Source organism: Pithys albifrons, chromosome 6, assembly GCF_047495875.1.
Source record: "Pithys albifrons albifrons isolate INPA30051 chromosome 6, PitAlb_v1, whole genome shotgun sequence".
Taxonomy (NCBI): Eukaryota; Metazoa; Chordata; class Aves; order Passeriformes; family Thamnophilidae; genus Pithys; species Pithys albifrons.
Window position 1 is genome coordinate 47,583,286 of NC_092463.1, and position 18,501 is coordinate 47,601,786.

Genomic DNA, 18,501 nt, shown 5'->3' on the forward strand with positions numbered 1-18,501 from the left:
CCTGTCCCACCAAGCACAGACACATTGCAACCATCTCTGCTCTGAAACTCATTTATTCACTTGCCTACTAAACTTACATGAAATTCCAGTGTTTTGTTTTAGGGGACATCCTGGAATTAATACACAGCTTGGTGTCACAAGGCCTTTCTCTAGATTCCCTCTCTTTGCTGAAGGTAGGAACATTTATATTTGGAAGCTTTTTATTTTTTCAGCTATGGCATTTGAATTGCAGTGCGCCCTGTGGACATTTCAGCTTTGTCAGCCTGACTGTTATTAAGCTGTAATCATTTATCATCATTGGCAATGATTTTATGTCTATGTTTTTTAAGCACGTATTGCAGAACATTTTTTGGTAAACTGCTGTGAGCACGCAAAGACTTAAGATATATAATTTATGAAGTCATATTTATGTAGCAGTACTTTTTGATGGAAGGTTGTGCTGAGAACGTGTTTGAGATGAGTGTTTATTTTTAGATGAGCCAGAAGTCTTTGTTTCTGTCTTATTTTAGGCCCTGGCACAGAATGATTGAGGATCTGCTGAAACCCCAAATTTTTTTCCCCATCTAATGGCAAAGAAAGAGTGTGTAAATAAAACTGACAGACATTAAAATGCAATAAACTACAACTGTTTCATTAATTTATAACCTGAGGGGCAAAGTAATAAAGTTATAAATTCATGTCAGTCATGTCACTTTATTATGAGCTACTAAGCCATACATATAATGGGAAGGGCAAGAATATAAGGGTATCTGAATGCTTTCCATGACTATTGACTGGAAGGGACTTGCTAAACTGAGATAATTTGATTCTTCTAGCTCTCTGTGTGTATTTGCACACACGTGGGGGTTTAATATTTATGCAATAGCTTGCTTTTATCACAAGGAATAAAAAAAACAATATGTAATTTTAATTAATAAGGATAGATGATTTTATTTTCAAATTACCTCAGGGAGGATTGTGAAGCTTCACCGCCTGATCTTTGAAGAGAGAATCATCTTTTCTGTCTTCTAGGTGACAGGGCCAAGGAGGGATTTCATGCTGTCTATGCTGTTTGCTCTGGTTACCCTTCAATCAGTGCACAGAGTGGGTTTCCCAAAGGGTCATTTATCCTGGATGCATATTCTAGAATAGGCTGGAGTGAACTGTGAAGATGCCTGTTCCCTTCCAGTGGCAAATAGAGAGTCTGGGCAGCTGGATTTGGACTGAAATATGAGTTGTCCTAATTCAAGGTGTTTGGGCTGCTGTTGGGATCAGGGCAATTCTGGTCAATGCCATTAATGGTGCCTAGGGAGCACTTCAGCTGACCACAGTCAGGCTTAGGCTATGATTAGCCACATTGATTTCTAGACACCACTAATAGCATTGACATTGAAAGTTAGATGACCTGCATCCCACCCTAGATGTGTAAATGCTGGTGGTATAGACCGGAAGTCAGAAGAAATATTTGCAGTCTTTCTGAGTTGCAGCATTTAACAAAAGAAGATGAAGTTAAGTCTAAAAATGTTCTACAGCTCAGAATCATCAATAGTACTTCCATGACCAGAAGACTACTTGGAGGGAGTCCTTAGTGTAAACTCCTTCTTTGGACGGTCCCAGAGGAAATATTTACATTCGTTTTTATGTCATAGTCTCTGAGCTCATTTCCGCAGATCCACAAAACACCAAAGCAAAATAAAATGTGAAATTCTGTGGACTCTTCTGTCAGTACATTGCAGTGAAGCTGGTGATCACAGATCTGTTTAACTAAATGTGTTTATTCCAAAGCATCTAAAATGCTTCCATAGCAGATATTTGGCTGGTGATAGGAAAGAACTGTAATGTTTCCTTTGAGGATCACTAACACAGTAAAAGAGATTATTTGAGGTGGCATTCATTACTGATGGCATACTGCCCATGCTTGGAAGTGACTTGGGATATGAACAATTGTGTATAAATAGCCTCAGATGTGCTATTGCATAGCAAAGCCTAATATAAATAAACAATCATTAAAAATTGCTAACATAAAACGTGGGAATAATCTTTGCTTTCTCTTGTACTCCTACCCAATTAGAATAGTTTTCTTGACAAGGCATTTGCACTATTGGAGTGAGAGATGCTATTCCAGTTGTAAGGCTGGTTTTGTTGCGAGGGACTGCTTACATGGAATTACTAGGCAATTGCCAAGGAAGTAAATACTTTGTTTGCTTGTACAAATATTATTAACAATCCATTATAAAGAACCCATAAAAGATTCAGAATGTGTTTTGCTCAGCTTTCTGGTGGTGTTCAGTGAAAGAAGATGAGCTTTGTGATGTGAGGCTTTAGGTGAGATTATGGCTCACAAGTCTGTTATTGATCAGGGAATCAATACTGAACGTGGCAGAAACCCTTCCTATGACCACGTGATCCACTTATTGATGGGACTGTTTAAAAAAGACTTCTTATTAAAAGCCAGTTGTGGTGTACAAGTTCAGTAATTCTCCCTGACTCCGTGAAAAGCTTAACCTCAGGAAATAAGATCCTGTGTAAATGTCCTACTGCTTCCCAAAACCCTTCTGTCCCTACTTGTGATGCGGTCAATTCCTGAGCAGGGCTTGAGCTCCTCAAGAAGAAACTTGGGTGCTCTAGGAATCAACCCAAGAGTCCTGTGTTTTTTTGAGAGGGACTTGGAGAATAGTGGGAAGGGACTTCCTGTAATAGAGAACATTTGTCTGTCCTCAGGTGTTTCCAGCCTCTGGTCACAGAGAGCAGGTTGCAGGCACAGTATCTGTGGTGGGACCAAGGAAGGGAGTGCTCTATTGCTGGTGTTTACACTGACCCTCACCTCCAGCCCCTTGCTGTCAACTGGTAGGTTTGAGGGCAGTGTTAGATGATGACCTTATATATATTCTTGTTGACACTGTTGCTGGCTACTGAGTAAGCTTCAGAAAGCAGAGAATGTGGCATAGCTGCATTGCTACTAGAGGAATTGGAGAAGATGTTCTATCATGTGAACTGTATGTTTGCAAAGAATAGCAATTCCTCTTGCAAAAGGTTTTCATCAGGAAAGTTAAGCATAGTAGCAGTAGAACACGTGAACACGGTTTGGGACCTGAGAAAAGATGCTCTTAAAATCAGCCTCAAGATGTAAAAAGCCAAACATGTTAGCACAGGTCACCTTCCCTCAGTTGCAGAATGGAAACCAGAGACGCTTTTTGTGATCTGACTCAACTTCCAGAGCTAAGTTCAGCTTCTGCCACTGTGCACAGCAGGAAATTATTTGATTAAATATGATGAACAAAGATTGGTTTATACAGTCAAGACTCTTACTTTTTGAAAGCTTTTGTGAGAGAGGATATCAGCTTTAGCTATTGAGAGTTTTTGACAGTATCAGCAATTTTCTTTTTGAGATACATGACTAATTTTGCATTTCAACTACAGTATCTGTGTTTGCTATGGATGTTTCTATAGTAACCAGCCTTGTGTTGTCTACCTACCTCTGTATGGATTAGACATGCAATATAAAGTTGATTTTCATTTTATTTTTCTGCAATTCGTGCCTGTTGCAACATGTTTGTAAAACTTTTTGAGTAATATGAAATAGACTGACCATCCTTGTGTTCCATAAGAAACCATTTATCTTTCATTTTTATATTACTTATATCATCTTAATATTTCACTGCTGTTTACTCTTAAGTCATCCAATACCTCCTGGGGAGAAAAAGGGACTAAAGGCACCAAACAATCTGGACTTCATCTAATACAAGAAATCTGCAGTAAACCAGTGAACTGAGCTGTAGCCTCTGGAGTCATTATTTTAGGCTCATTAGCTTCAGTTTCTCTCAGCATTTCAGCAAAAGGTTCAGGTAAAATTCTCCACCAGCAAATTCCTTTACAGAAATCATGGCGTTTGTGTTGTATAAAAGACCAAACTTTACAATTTTGTTTGCTTTTATTGCTTTCAGTATTTAGTGCTATGTTTGTGACAATGGGTGAAAAGTTGCATCTAGAGCTCCTGATCTGGTATTTTCACATTTTATGCTGCTAAGTAATTTAAAAAGTTATTTATTGCTGTAGGGATGAGACAGAACAAGGACACCAGATCACACCCAGTTTTCTTCCATCTCTGCTTCTCTGTTAAAAGATGTAACTTCATTTGATGGATTCTGATTCCAGACCTCATGCGTGTATTCCTCATTACAACTGTATCCATTTCATTACAGTACTCCCAGGTGGATTTAGAAATTGTTTTTGAGGAGCAGGTGAAAAAGCATTTACACTTTCAGTTTGGCAGCAGCTAAAGCTAGAATCTGAAGAGTAGGTGTAGTGAATTCATCCCCTTTCCTTTTCTAACTCATGCATTTACTCTGAGTGTGTTGTCATTAACTCACTGCTTTACTCATAATCTTTTATTTGAATTAGAGTTTAGTCAGGTTGCCAAATTAGATGCTTGTGACACTGATAATCACCATTTTTTAATATTCTTTGATTGAGTTTAATCTTTTGTCAGTAATGCTGCCTTAATAGGTCATTCTCACCTTTCTATTTCTCCAAGTTTTTGCATCCTCAATGATAGAGCTTTGCAGCATGGGGCAATTAAATGTACTACAGACGTGGCTAATTAAAGCCAATGGCAATTAAGCACATGCTTTTATTGCTTTGCTGAATAAGGATGCGACTGAGCACACATTTAAGTGTTTCAATGAATTTTGAGCCCATGAAAGGAAACCATTGCTTTTTAGACTGTGTGTATTAACTCATAAATGTTGTTGTTCTGTTCTTCTGTAACTGTAGTTGATAGATAACTATGATTTGGAGGAGCAAGTGTGTAGGAGAATGCTACTCATTAAACAGCAGGGATTAACTGAATGACTCTTTATTCACTTTTCCATTAGCGGGGTGTCAGCATAGTATTCTGTCTTTTGACGTCTTCAATTGTCCCCAGATTTACTTTAGTTGTATGAGACTGTAATTTAGTGGTGGAACTCAACTGGGAAAGAATAATGAATTTCCTATGGCTGAAGTTCCTAAGGCTCAATCCTCACCAGGATAAATGAAAATGCAGCATTTCATGTTTGCATTATTGACACTATAAAAATAAATGCCTTTCTTGTGATGTTTTTTTGCCCACATAGTCTACAAATGGGACTTTGGAGCTCTTTCTAGGCTTAAGAAAATCAGGTGGTATTTTTCAGGCTCATACACTGGGTGAAATATCATAAAACAAACCCTGTTTATAGAAGAGAATGGTCTAACAGGAAGAAAAGCAACAACATGAGCTATTGACGTGTGTTTCCTCTAACCTGTGACAAGACTACAGTGGACTCAGAGGGCTGTGAGTGTTTGAACCCCAGGATGTCATGATGGCAGCCAGGACACAGGTTAGGACTGTAGCACTGTGTTCATGTAGCAGTTGTTTGCCTGTCCTGCATCTTCCATGAGTTCAGGCTCATGGAAGATGGTACATCACATTTACTTTGAAATTATGTTGAATGCTGCTCACTGTGTCACACTGCTGACAAGACACTGGCTCGTAAAGGAAAGGCAGACAGGGAGTTACTTCAGGAGAAAATGTATAGTATGATATCCAGGCTGGATCTTTGGCAGTTGTTGATGAGGGTGGTGACCAGTCAGTCATACTGGTTGACACCAGCTGGAGTGCAGGCCTCCAGCTCTTGGAGGCCTTTGCTGCTCATGTACGTAATGGTCCATATTGCAAGATAAGATTTTTGTATTAAAAACTAATTTTTAAGCGAAATGAAAAGAATATGGAATTATTGCGCCAAACAACTAGTTTCATAGATCTTTTAAATTTTTACTGCTTACATGCAGAGCTGAAGAGATTGGCATTTGAAATGCTTTGTGCCTCTTCTTTTTCTATTCTTCCCTACACTCCTCTCTCCCGTGCAAACCTCATGAAGTGATTAACTGTTGAAATCCCAAGTCTCAACAGACTTTTGAGGTCTATCCCAAGGCTTGGTGCATTGGAACCCTTATTTATGCTTCTCTGAAAAAACTTCTTCAGAGGGCTATGCTGGCTCAGCCAGCCTGACAGTCAAGGTGCCAAAGGTATGTGAGTGGAGCATAAAGTGGAAAGAACATACTTGCAGTCAGCCAAGCTTTAAAAGGCTGCTTGCTCCCTCAGGTGGGAGATCAGGGAGACATTTTACAGTGATCTGGAGGATCTGTAAGCCCTGTTCTCATGGATTTTTTTTTAATGCAAGTTATGACACAGCTAAAAGTACTCTGAAGTGATGACAGCTGAGAATTTGCTGACAGCTGCCCAAACTCCGTAAGCTATACTGAAAAAGTGGGAATAAGCACTGTGCTGTTTTCAGTTTACCTATTGATTGTGCTAATACAAGAGTCTGTTATGCCTGGGAATAAATTCTAGGATTTGCCTACCACTATACTGCAAAGATCCAGTGGACTGGGTGTGTAGAGGCTAGCATGTCTTACTCCAGATTTCCTAAGTCTGAGAGAGAAGGGACTTAGTAGGATCTGCATGCTGATGAGAAAGGAAATACAGCATTTATAGGTCCAGTGGATCTCAGGGAGGTAAAGAAATTTTTAATTTGTCTTTAAATTTGATAAATTTGATGACTGAAACGATTTTTAGCTTTGGAGTTGAAATAAGTTGTGTATTTGTTCATACAAAACCAAGATGATATGTAGATAAGGAGAAAGAGGGATTTAAAACTCTTTGACTGTGGTCTTTATCTAAAGCCCTGTCTCTGAAAATAGGCTGATGCCAAGTCAATCAAGCAAGTAAAAAAAAAATCAAATTCAAACTTTAAGTGACCATTCAAACTAGGGAGGGGAGGAGTATGAAGTAAGGAGAAAATACAAGTTCCCATGATGTTAAAAAGGTTTCATCTAGCTGACTACCCTATTTTTGATCATGATTACTCAGGGATGTTTAGAGAGAATATAAGAAAAGATGAGGGACAAGCCAGGACATTTTTACCAGCTGCTCCAGTTAATGATTTAAGGTCTTCCCCTGCAAAGGCTGGAAGTTAAATACCATTTTTAAGATATGCTAGGATACCTTGTCCTCATTTGAGTAGTGTAATCCTTTTTTGAACCTGCCTATATTTTGACATCCACAAAACTCTATGGCAATGAATTCCAGAATTTACCTAAATGTTTTGTGAAAAAGTACTTAATTTATGGGTTTTCAACCTGGAGACCAAATAACCTCTATATTTTTTAATCTTAAGAAAAATGAATAATGATCTTTTAGTCACCTTTCCCCTCCCATGTTGGTGTTTATGGATTGCTACTGTTCCAGTGTCTTCACTCCCAGGATTGTGGTCCTTACTAACTCATCTTTTTTCCAAGGATTTCTTTCCTAGTTCTTTTTAAATTCTTACTAAAAGGGTCCAGCTCAGATCATGGCCATTTTGGATGAGGTTTGCACATATCCTTTAGTTTTAGCCTTGATGCTCTTAAGGGTAGAAATGTGCTTCATTCCCCATTTACTATTCCATTTAACTGTCCAAAATCAGAGGCACAAAGGATCAAATTTTATACTGTCCTCTGTTAAATGTCTGTCTATCATCTCACATTTGTTAAATTTCAGACCTCTGACTAGCAAAAGAAATGCAGCTTGTGCTGCTCTGAGGTGATACTACTATTTTATGTCACACTTTATGTCAAAGCGTTGATCCATGTGGTGGGACATCACTTGCAAATTCAGTTATCCTGCATCCTGGCAGTGGGTCGTGGTGGTGGGGTGCAGATGGACGTCTGTGAGGTCTTCAGTAGTATGATGGCCATGAACTACTGGCTTGAAGTTGTTTTCCAGAAGTTGATAGCATGTTTGAAGTTGTTTTCCAGAAGTGGCCCCTCCTATATAAGCAACAGCTGCATGAACAGGTCATTTGCACGTGTTTATGTAGAGTGCAGCAGGCCCTGCGTTTGGACACGTGCTTCTGCTTTTTCCGTGTAAGATTCTTAATTCATTTGATCCTGTCAATATATAGGTATTACATTTCCACTGCTCTGTGTGTCTAGCTGGAAAGTAGTGGTAATTTAAGTATGCCTAATTTTACAAGAACATTTGCTGGCTGGATCTATTCACATTGCTGCTATTGATACTTAGGTGTTGATTTTTTCACTGTATACTTTATACTTAGAATGCAAAGCATATTCCTGCAAGTGGGATTGAGAAAGCCCTTTTAGTTTAAATATCTAGAGACTAGGGGAGAAAAATCCTCCAAGTGAGTTAGTTTAACTGCAAAACAACTGGTTTTGCAGAATCCACTTGAATTCTGTTATCAGCATATTTCTTAATACATAAGGAATTTTTTTAGCTAAAAGAGGAAGTATGATGAGTAGATCCTAATAAGATACAATATGAAAAGCCTCAATTAGATGCATTTTCCATGTAATAAAACCAATAAAAAACCCACTTAAAGGCACCAGCACCATTATCATGAACAATGAGGCAGTTTCTCCTGCAGTATTTCAAGTGTGTAGCTCTAACTTTAGAATAATTTTCTTCACCAACATGCATATATCCAGGGCTGTTTGGGATTACTTTGATTATCATACTGCAAGATCAATTCTAAGTGTATGCACTGAAGCCTGAATAATTTATTTTCTAGCCCATTAGAACAATTTGGAGGATCTAATTCCATAGGCAGCATTTTTGCCAAGAGAGCAAGTGCACGTGTTTGTGTATCTCTAGGGGAAGAAAAGACAGACTCAGTCCATGCTTTTAGAGGAAGCCACCTGCTTTACTGCTTGGCTCTGCTGCATAAATGCCCATGAGCAATTTGTCTGGAGCAGAATAATCTGCTCCTTCCACAGCCAATTGCAAAGTCCAGGCCTTGCACAGAACCCACTACTCCAGTCTGTTTACTCACAGCTTTGCAGCTCAGGCACACACATACTAAGTAGCCTGTTTGAGATTTACACTGACATCTGTCCTTGACTCAGATTTCCTGAGTCTGAGGGCTATGACAGTATTCCTTCTGGTGCCCCACTGTTTAGACTTTAGAATTAAAGATTTTGCAAAAAGATATGCAGCATTTATTGGGGGGGAAAAAGGTGTTAGAGCAAGCTGCATTTTGTTTCAGGATTTGCTATGAGCTGCCCTGCTTGCAAGAGTGTGATTACCATAATTAGGCAAATAATTCACAAGGGAATTAAAAAAATGCTGTTGTCAGCCTGACATCTTTGAAGGGGATTTTTTTTTAAAGTCAACTCTGCACTCACTAAATGGAGTTAATACAGGCTCTCACTTGGCTGCCAATAGATCAGGGTTAAACTGTAGACTTGTCACTCATGTTTTTGTTTAGATGTTTTTTCTTTTAACCATCACAGCATCACTGTTTGCATGGAAACACCCAAATTGTCAAGAATAGCTCTGTTAATGGTTTTGGTTTTGTTTAATTTCACATCTCAGCAAGCCCTGAAAACTCAAAATTTATCAACTCCTCACTCTGGTTCTGACTGTTCATGCAAAAGAAAGGACTTGGGGTTGGGCATGGGGTAAGAAGTGAAGCCAAAGAAGCCTTGGAGTAAAAGGAACTGCTAAGAGACTTTTTTATTCTTTTAGCAGCAAAGGTATTTATTTCTGCAAAGGGAAGTGAGGGAGTTAACACTGCACAAAACTCCCTTCCAAGCACTAATGCCAAAACAGGTATATTTATACAAACACAGTACTTGGTTATAGTGCATATTAATTTATTACAATATGTGATTAAATATTCATGCTTGGGCAGTGCATAGGCGTGGTTAAAGGCAGAGCTTTCTAGATTCTTCTCTTGGCATCAATTCTTGGGGTGTTTTGGGGTGCTCCCCAACATTTTCAACCTCAGTCCATACTCTTCCTCAGTTTGACTTTCTCAACTTTCTTTCATAAGTGTCCTTGCCAAAATCGTGTAAAAAATCTTGACTTCCTACCATTTCATTTTATTGATGTGTCTAGTTTACTTTAATTCATGACTTCTAATACATAGTGCATTGGTCTCTAATAATTGCTTGGACCTAAAATACAGTGAGCAAGAACACGACGACTTCAACCCTTCATGTTATGTTTCTTTAGTAACAAGAGTTAAGCAATTTTGCCAGGCAAGCAACACTTTGCAAGGCAGACTTAGATATTTTGCAGAACTGGGGGGTCTTTTAGGCCTTTTTCAAGAAAGAAAAAGTGGAGGAAAGGGAACATCATAAATAACTATGTCAAATTATCCATAACAATGCCTTAAATACCAAGAGGAAGAAGTTAAAACAGACAAGCAACATTGAACCAACTACAACACTTCTCTCTTGGCTGTGATCCAGAATAAATAAATGTGATCCCTCTAATCCCTGGATTTTAGACTGGGAATGACGCTGCTGTTCAGTTCAGAACGGGGGGAGTAGACAGGGAGCAAGCATTTTGAAAACACTTGGCTATTCCTGGAAAGGCTCCTGTGGCTGTCCTGGTGGGTCTTGGTTCCCTGAAGCATTTCCATAACCAAGTGCTTGAGTGTGTTTTGGTTTGAAACCTTGGCAAAATGCCAAGTATAAACCAAAGCAACAAAGCTCCTTGCCACCCCCACCAAGAAAAGGGAGGAAAAACCTGGAAACTTAAACTTGAAACAAAAACTGGGATATATATTTACACGAAAAAGGGAAAATTAAAAGCAAACTATAATACAACACACAGGAAAAAGAAGGTAAAAAGAAACAACGATAACTCCACACCAAGTCACCCACCCAATACTGCAGACTCCACTGCCCAGACCCACAGAAACACCCCAACAAAGCAACGATGAGCGGCAGTGAGGTCTGGCTGCCCAGAACACACATGGCCTTCCCTGTCAAGTAACCATGAAGGAAAAAGAGACAAAGGCATCTCCCTCACTCCCTTTTATACATCAGATGATACGAAATATCTCTTTGGTTGCTTAAGTCAGGTGACACTTGTCCCTTCTAATCTACTAACACTATTTGAGCCTACTAAAACTGAGGCCTAATCTAGGCCTAGCTAGAACTAGGGCCAAAACTACCATGAGTGTTACAATGGCCATTGAACAGAGACTTGCAGATGTGCCTCACTCCACAGGGGAAAGGGAGGTTTAAACATCAGTTTAGACTTGAGTTAAGGGCAATCTCTGTTTCCCAGGGCCTGGTGTGACAACTTAGAAAATTTATTTGAGGACCATGAAGGTATGTTTTGATGTAGTAAAGTAACAGGGCTGAACTAGGGTGAAGCAATCTTCAGTGGTGTGTGCGCTGACATTGGGAAATCCGGCTTGAGCCAGATGCTTCAGTGTTCAAAGGATGCCTTTGTGCATTTCAGAGTTTGGTTAATCAACCTAAAGAGTAGCTGTATATTATCTCTTCAAAAACAGGAAGATGGAGAGTATCTCTGAATCAAGGGCAGTGTAGTGAGATACTCCTGCTGACCCACTGATCTGAAATACTCATCCCTGATCTAAATGGGTACAGCCACAGTTTACATGAATTGTGTCCTGCTTGTGTGATGTTCTGTGCCACTGGTGAACTTCCAGTTTCTGCAAACAAGAGTGACTTTGCAGCCAAAAGAGGTTGGATTCAAATGTCCAGGCAATGATGTCTCAAGCATTATGGATTGGACATCATAAAGAATTCAGTTGGTGATGGAGGAGCAGGCAAGCAGGTCTTGCCTTTTCGGCGTCCTCAGTGAGTGAGACCCACCTCCCATAATACCAATGATAGTTGCAGGTGTTGGTATCGCTCAGAGCAGTGTAGCATCACGAGGGACATGAAAGGTAATGAAATAAGCTGCCTCTTATTGGTGCTGTTGAATTGCTTCAGAACAAAAAACTAAAGATAATAGCTAAACACATCACAAGGTCATGCCTCTGCTGCTGCTGGGCATCCACCTCCCTTAGGCTTAATTGGTCTGTGTGCCTCGCTGTGCCTGCAGCTCTGAGGCTGATGTTGATGCAGAACATCCAGCAGGGTGAAGAGGCAGAAGCATAGTTGTGCTTTCCACCCTCTTCCTTGGCTTGTTTGATGCTATTCCTTGCTGTATTTCATCAGTCTGACCAGTTTGGTTTTACCTTGGGTGTCTGCGACCTCTCCTTTGATGCTGTTCTGTAGTCCAATAGACATTCAGGGTTTTATTCCCAATTTAGGGAATTTATTCCTAATTTGTTTCCATTTTTTTACCTTGGGCCATGATGATAGCTTTTGTTTTTAACCCCTCAGTTATCCTAAATGATTTTCTATGGGTTACCTTCTTTAAGTATTCTTCCCTCTCCTCTCCCTTGGTTATTCTTTCATCATTTTGGATCATATTAAAGGTCACAATCTGTAAGTGGGTATTTTCTGTGTGTATGATCAGAGCATGGACTGTCCCTCCACAGTTCTTGTGTAGAGGGTACTTGTGAAAGTGTGAATATGGTGGTATGGGATGCCTGTAATAGGAAAAGGCCACTGAATGTGGTGATTTGAGTCCCTATGTCTTGGAGTTTTTCTTCTCTCTGTGGAGACATGCAGGTTGATGCAGCTGAGGTACGTGGCATTAGGAATAGTTTGGTTCCTTAGTTCTGAACAAAATAGACTAGTTTGCAGCTGGGGTGAAAAGTCCTGCCTTAAAACATAGTTGCCTTTATTGTCCTTTATTGGGGGGTAATTCAGTGGCGTTCAGAGGCAACCTTAGTAATTAGTGTAAGAAATTGTTTGGCTTTTGTGTTTCTTTTCTGTGTTTCATTTCTGAGGTTTAGCTCTGCCCCAGGATTAGCTCTATCTTTTTCCTTTCCTGGTTCACAAGATGCCTTATGTTCATCCATTTTACGCAGGTATTTAAGAGATATGCTCCTGTGTCTGTCTTAATACTCTTAGGAACACAATTTCTTTCCTAGCCTTTAATTGATTTGGGTAATAAAGTGCAATTATAAAACTCAATAAAAATTGGTTATTTTAAAGAGAGAGCAGGAAGGAAAGAAACCTAAGTGATGAGATGCTTTGTGACTATATAATAATGCAAAACTCCTTTCGATTTAATTCTATTTAATTGCTCAGCTTTACTCAGATTGTTGCAATTCTGCAGGTTTTCTCACGGTTATAAGCAGAACACTTCTAAATGTTTTAATTTTTTGAGAGTTCCTTGTATGTATAACAATTGTAAATTTTATGTTTTTGTGGTGGCTGCTGCCTGCACTGGCATATCCTCCCTTTTCCTTGTTCATTTGTGTAGGAAACCTGTACTGCTTCTCCTCCTCAAACCTTTTCTAAACCAGCCAAGTCCTTCTCTGAGGACTGAATTGCCAATCAAGTGTCACATTTGGAGTAAATATCTGTATGGGGAGTTATGGTATTGTGGGAGGATTCTTCCTTCTCCTGTGCTGCTTTTACACTGTGAATGCTCTCTTGCTTCCAAGTAGACCTTAGACAGGAACTAACTAAGACGAAGTAATGAGGTGTCCTGCCAGGCAAATGCTCTTGCAAGGTTTGTTCAGGGCATGTGTCAGAGGTGAGAGACAGTGTATTGGGATGGGAAGAATGGGGGATCAAAAGTGCTTCAGCCATTCTGGGCAGCTGTCTAAAGTACCTATATAGGACATGGATTTTTTCCATCCCTTTGAGAACTGAACCCAAGGGAATTTCTCCTTTACTCAGTGTCTGCTTTTTCACTAGAGAGGAAGAGACCTGGTATCTGAAGTTGTGTCTTGGTGTTAGGAAATCTGTGTCTTTTTCTTGAGTGTTACATCTTACTGTTGAGTTCTCCTCTATAACTTTTTTCTTTCTCCTTTGTTTTCCCTACTGAAAATGCCATAGGGGGAGAGCTTGAGTGCTGGTTTACCCCAGCAGAGCCGTTCTACCACTGCCATATTAACATGGATTAATATCTGGGGTTGCTTGGATGCAATAACTGAGTTTCTCTGTTTCTCTTTGTTTTCCCAGTTGGGAGGCTGTGGAATCCTTGGTGTAGGCATCTGGCTGGCTGTTACCCAAGGGAACTTTGCCACCCTCTCCTCTTCTTTCCCCTCCCTGTCAGCTGCCAACCTACTGATCGTCACAGGGACATTTGTCATGATCATTGGCTTCGTGGGCTGCATAGGTGCCATCAAAGAAAACAAGTGCCTCCTGCTGAGTGTGAGTATTAAACCGCAGCATTGCTGTGGTATTTGCTGTCTTATGGTGCTGGTGCTGTTCCAATGCATGCTACAGGGACTGGGATTTCAACACAAGATGCTCACTTGATACGGACGAGATGTGAGTCATGTCTGAATCAGACTAGCTCATTCCTGACCCCACTTTTAATCTTAGCATGGAGGATGAGACCTGCAAGAAGGGAATTGTTAGTGGTGGTGTAGGATTCCTTGAACTCCTCAGAGAAGAGGAAGAATTTTGTGAGGACATCTTTTGCAGTGTATCCCTGAATTATTTTTTACTCAGTTTTGGTAGTGATCTACTCCAAATGTTTGCCCTGGTGGGGCTGATGATCTGAAGTCCTGGGCAGAAAGATCAGTGTAGGCAGGAAACACGGTGAAGAGGTTGATTTTGGTTTAGATTGAAAAAGACGACTTTCAGATTTGACAATGCTGGTTTTGCCAGTCATTAACTCTCAAAAGACTGACATGTCAGGGAGCAAAGACACCACCACAAGGAGACTGCTGTGAAATCAAAGATTATTAAGGTGCCACCTGCCCATGATTTCACAGGCTTGAGCCACATCCCTGAGGTATTTTATCAAAATGCAATTTGATATCACTCAAAGCTGAATTTTAGGAGTAGTGAATATGTGCTGTAGTTGGTGTTAGTGTGTATTTCACATCCTGTTCAGCTGAGGACCAGAAAGTGAGGTGATCTTGCTGCTCCAGTCTAGGGCTTGACCGTGATGTTCAGCAAACCTCAGAGTTAAGTCATGCTGGAGTTCAGTTTGGTGATCTGTCATGCCTTTGTAAAAGGCTCTTCCTTACTGTGCTTCACATACTCATTTTGTTCCCTGGGAAATTACAGAATGAATGGAGGAACACAACTCCCCAAGCCTTCAGCAGAGGATTCCTTCCAGACCCCTGCCTTAGTTGTTTCTGCTGATTTTTAACCAGTCAGAACTAGTCAGTCTAGGCTATTTCTGGGGCAGGTATGTGGTTTGAAACTAAAATGAATTATATAAATTGAAATTAAGGTAGCTATGTGAGTGGAAATTGAAACTGAGAAGGCTGAAATCAGAATCTGAAGCTGAAAGTCCTTGAAATTTTCAACAATCTTACAAACATCCACTTTGTGAAGGAAGTGTCTGGCCAGCCACCTGTAATGAATTACAGCTTCAGTGCCAGTGCAGCAGGAGCCTTCATGGTGCTGAGTCTGAAGGTAAAGCAGGTGATTAATCTTGCACATATAAGCTATATGCTTTTTGGAAGGCCTGACTCAGATGTGGCCAGCAGCGAGCAGTCCCTTCTTGTGGGTCAGAATCTGGCAATCAGTCTTTGGTATTGGAAGAGTTTCAGCCTTTTATCTCATATGGTTCTTTGGCCCTCATATCTCCTTTAGGCAAGGGCAAAGACTCCCTCGATTATCTATCATTGCTGCTCAAACTATGACAGCTGCATCCAGGGTGAATGTATTCAGCCAAAACTACATGAGCACCCTTACAAGAAGATGGAAATGTTTGTACTTACTGTTCCTCCTGACATATGCTGCACGATGCTCAGAATCTAATGCCCTTCAGTGCATGACGTAAGGACTGTACTTGATGGATCAGTTAAGTAATGCAAAGGAATCAAAATGCATTTAGGAATTTTTTGCATGGGAGAATTGGGAAGCTTGATTTGATCTGGTACCCGCAGTTCACTCTGTCTGCCTGTCCCTTACCTTTCTGTGCTGTAGATACTTAGCGTAGCCTCTATTTTTCTCAATTTTTCTTCAAAATTGAGTTACATTAGAGCTGATTACAGCTACTTTAATGCCAAGTAAGCCAAACTATAGAGAGTTGAAATACAGTTTGATTAGTCTACATTGAATTCACTTTTTGTTGAGTCTAAAGTAACTTTCCTCAATGTGCATTAGTACTTCCTTACTGTCAGTAAATACCCCACATTGCTGGTTCTATTTGACTAGTGTTTGAAATGGTATTTTCAAGTTCAGGGCTAGTGTATTTCATTTTGGCCAGCTCCCATTTTTCTAAGTAATGTAGACAGCCAAATAAATGCTTGAATGAAAGAAATGGCTGAATATCAAACCAAGGCTACATCTCTTCATCTGTTTTTTGTTCCACAGGTATTCACAACACTATGTTCTGACAAAATGTAAAGAATCTCTTCCAAAACTATCTCTGTTTTTGGTTAAATATCCCTGAAAATGCCTCCTCTCTACTGCTTTTTAAGAGGATTGGGTTAGGGTTAGGTTTTGTTGCAACTGGGATGCAATAGGATTTATCATTAAGTTGTAAAGGGAAAGCTCCCAAGTACTGGCAGCCTTGTGTTAAACACACACAGTGTTTAACAATCAGTGCAGGATCAACTCCTTACACTCCTTTCTGCATCTCCCTGGCCACCACTTAACATCTGGCTTTGGTCCTGCTAGTAGCTAAGATTGTTTTTGGAACTGAATTCCTGTAATTTATATCTGCAGAAGGTGTTACTACAAATGTGCAGCAACTCATGGAGTAAGTTGTCTTGCTCATGTGTGATGTCACTACTATATCTTCTTGTGCAGTATTTACTGTAGCTAACTTTTCTTAACTTCTTTCATTTGGAAATAGGGGCTTTGATAGTACATAAACAGAGAAACTAAAGTCTGTCTATACAGGGGCATAAGATGGGATGATAGAGGCTATTTGGTTGTATCGGTAGTGTCTTCTGTTGCACTATTCACTGGATAGTGTATTTGGATTGTTCACCCTCACTTCTCAGTATTTGTCAGGCCTCAGCACTAGAATCATAGAATAGTTTGGCTTGGAAGGAACCTTAAAGATCAGCTAGTTCCATCCTCAATGCCATGAACAGGGACACCTACCACTTGACCTGGATACTCAGAGTCCCATCCAGCCTGGTCCTCAACATTTCCAGGGATGGGGAGTCCACAACCTTCTGGGCAACCAGTATCTCACCATCCTCACAGTAAGTAATTCCTCCCTAATGTCAAATTTAAACCTGCTGTCTTTCAGCTTAGTCATTCCCCTTTGTCCTGTTACTAGAGATCAGTCCATGTGAAAAGTCCCTCTCCAGCTTTCTTGTAGGCCTCCTGTGGGTACTGAAAGGTGCTATAAGGTCTCCCTCAAAGCCTTCTCATCTCCAGGATGAGCAACCCCAATTCTCCTAGCCTGTCTTCATAGGAGAGGTGCTCCAGACCTATGATCAACTTAGTGGACCTCCGGTGAACCCAGTGCAACAGATCTTTGTCTTTCCTATGCTGAAGACTCCAGACTTAATACTGCAGTGATGGGTGTAATACTGCAGTTAGGGTCTTAGAGTGGGGTAGAGAGGGACAATCACCTCCCTCCACATGCTGGTTGCTCTTTTTTGTTGCAGCCCAGGGCGTGATTGACTTTCTGGACTGCAAATGTGAATTGCTGAGTCATGTGGAGCATTTCATCTACAAACATCCCCAAGTCTTTCTCCCCGAGGCTAGTCTTCATCCAGTCTCTGTCCAGCCTTTGTGCTTAGTGATCTCTCGACTCAGGTGCAGGGTCTTGTGCTTGGCCTTGTTGAACTTCATGAGATTCTAAACCAATAAAGAAACAAGCACTAAACAAATTTAGGGAACTGGGAGGGACAGGAGACAGACAAGGTGTGCAGGCAGTTGAAGCAGGTTTCTGCTGGACAAAAAGAAAAGAAAGTGGAATAAACCAAGCTGGAGGAGTACCTAGGGATGTTATCTTAGTGGGGTGGCAGATATTCATGTTATAACCTACATACATGAGATCAGACATAGCTCTGCTGAGCAGAATGTCCTTGTGTATCTCTGAGGCAGTAGCAGTTTTCATTGACCTCTCCCATTCCTCTGCCCAATACAGTGTAACAGAAAGCCTGGGATGTCAAGGTTGACCATGAACAGTAATAAAGATGATGTGAATCATTCTCCAGATGCTCTGCCTGTACTGTATTCCTGTTGCTGCCCAGTCTGAAATCACGTCCTTAAGATCTCCTTCAAGATGCTTAATGGCATTTTAAGCATGCAAACTGCATGGGTAGTTTGTGGTTTAACCAAGAACAAGTCGGATCTCCACTTGTTCATATCTCTCATAATGCATCTCATCCTAGTGGTAGGTTGTTGACAGTCTGACCTGTAAGGACTGGAAAGACAAATTTCCCGTATAACAGGGGCACCTCTTCTTCTGCTTCCTGAAATCAGAAGAAAGAGGAAAGGATGTGGCAGTTACTAGTTGAGAGGATGTGATGCTATTATTGGGGTGGGTGGTTTGGAGGAAGACACTGGAGTTATTGCAGGAGGCATGGAGCACTACTGGGATCCTAAAATGAACTGAGAGGAAACAGGGCAGGAATAACTATTAGCTCCACCTGCCTCCGTTGGAGGAGCTAAAGTTTACATGGTGTTAGACACGTATTAGACACAGGATGTTTGTGTATGGTCTTGCCTTAGGAATAGTGCTAC

The 18,501-nt window shown here is 40.5% G+C and overlaps 1 protein-coding gene across 8 annotated transcripts in view; it reads left to right on the forward strand.

Moving 5' to 3' along the window:
* The window catches only part of TSPAN4 (tetraspanin 4), a 437,423-nt gene that overhangs the window by 348,502 nt on the left and 70,420 nt on the right, over nucleotides 1-18,501 (forward strand). For all 8 annotated transcript variants that reach the window (XM_071558757.1, XM_071558760.1, XM_071558761.1 and 5 more), the window contains one exon: nucleotides 13,846-14,037. In XM_071558757.1, coding sequence (XP_071414858.1) covers nucleotides 13,975-14,037 — 63 coding nt within the window. In that variant the 5' untranslated portion in view covers nucleotides 13,846-13,974. The remainder of the gene's footprint in view (nucleotides 1-13,845; nucleotides 14,038-18,501) is intronic.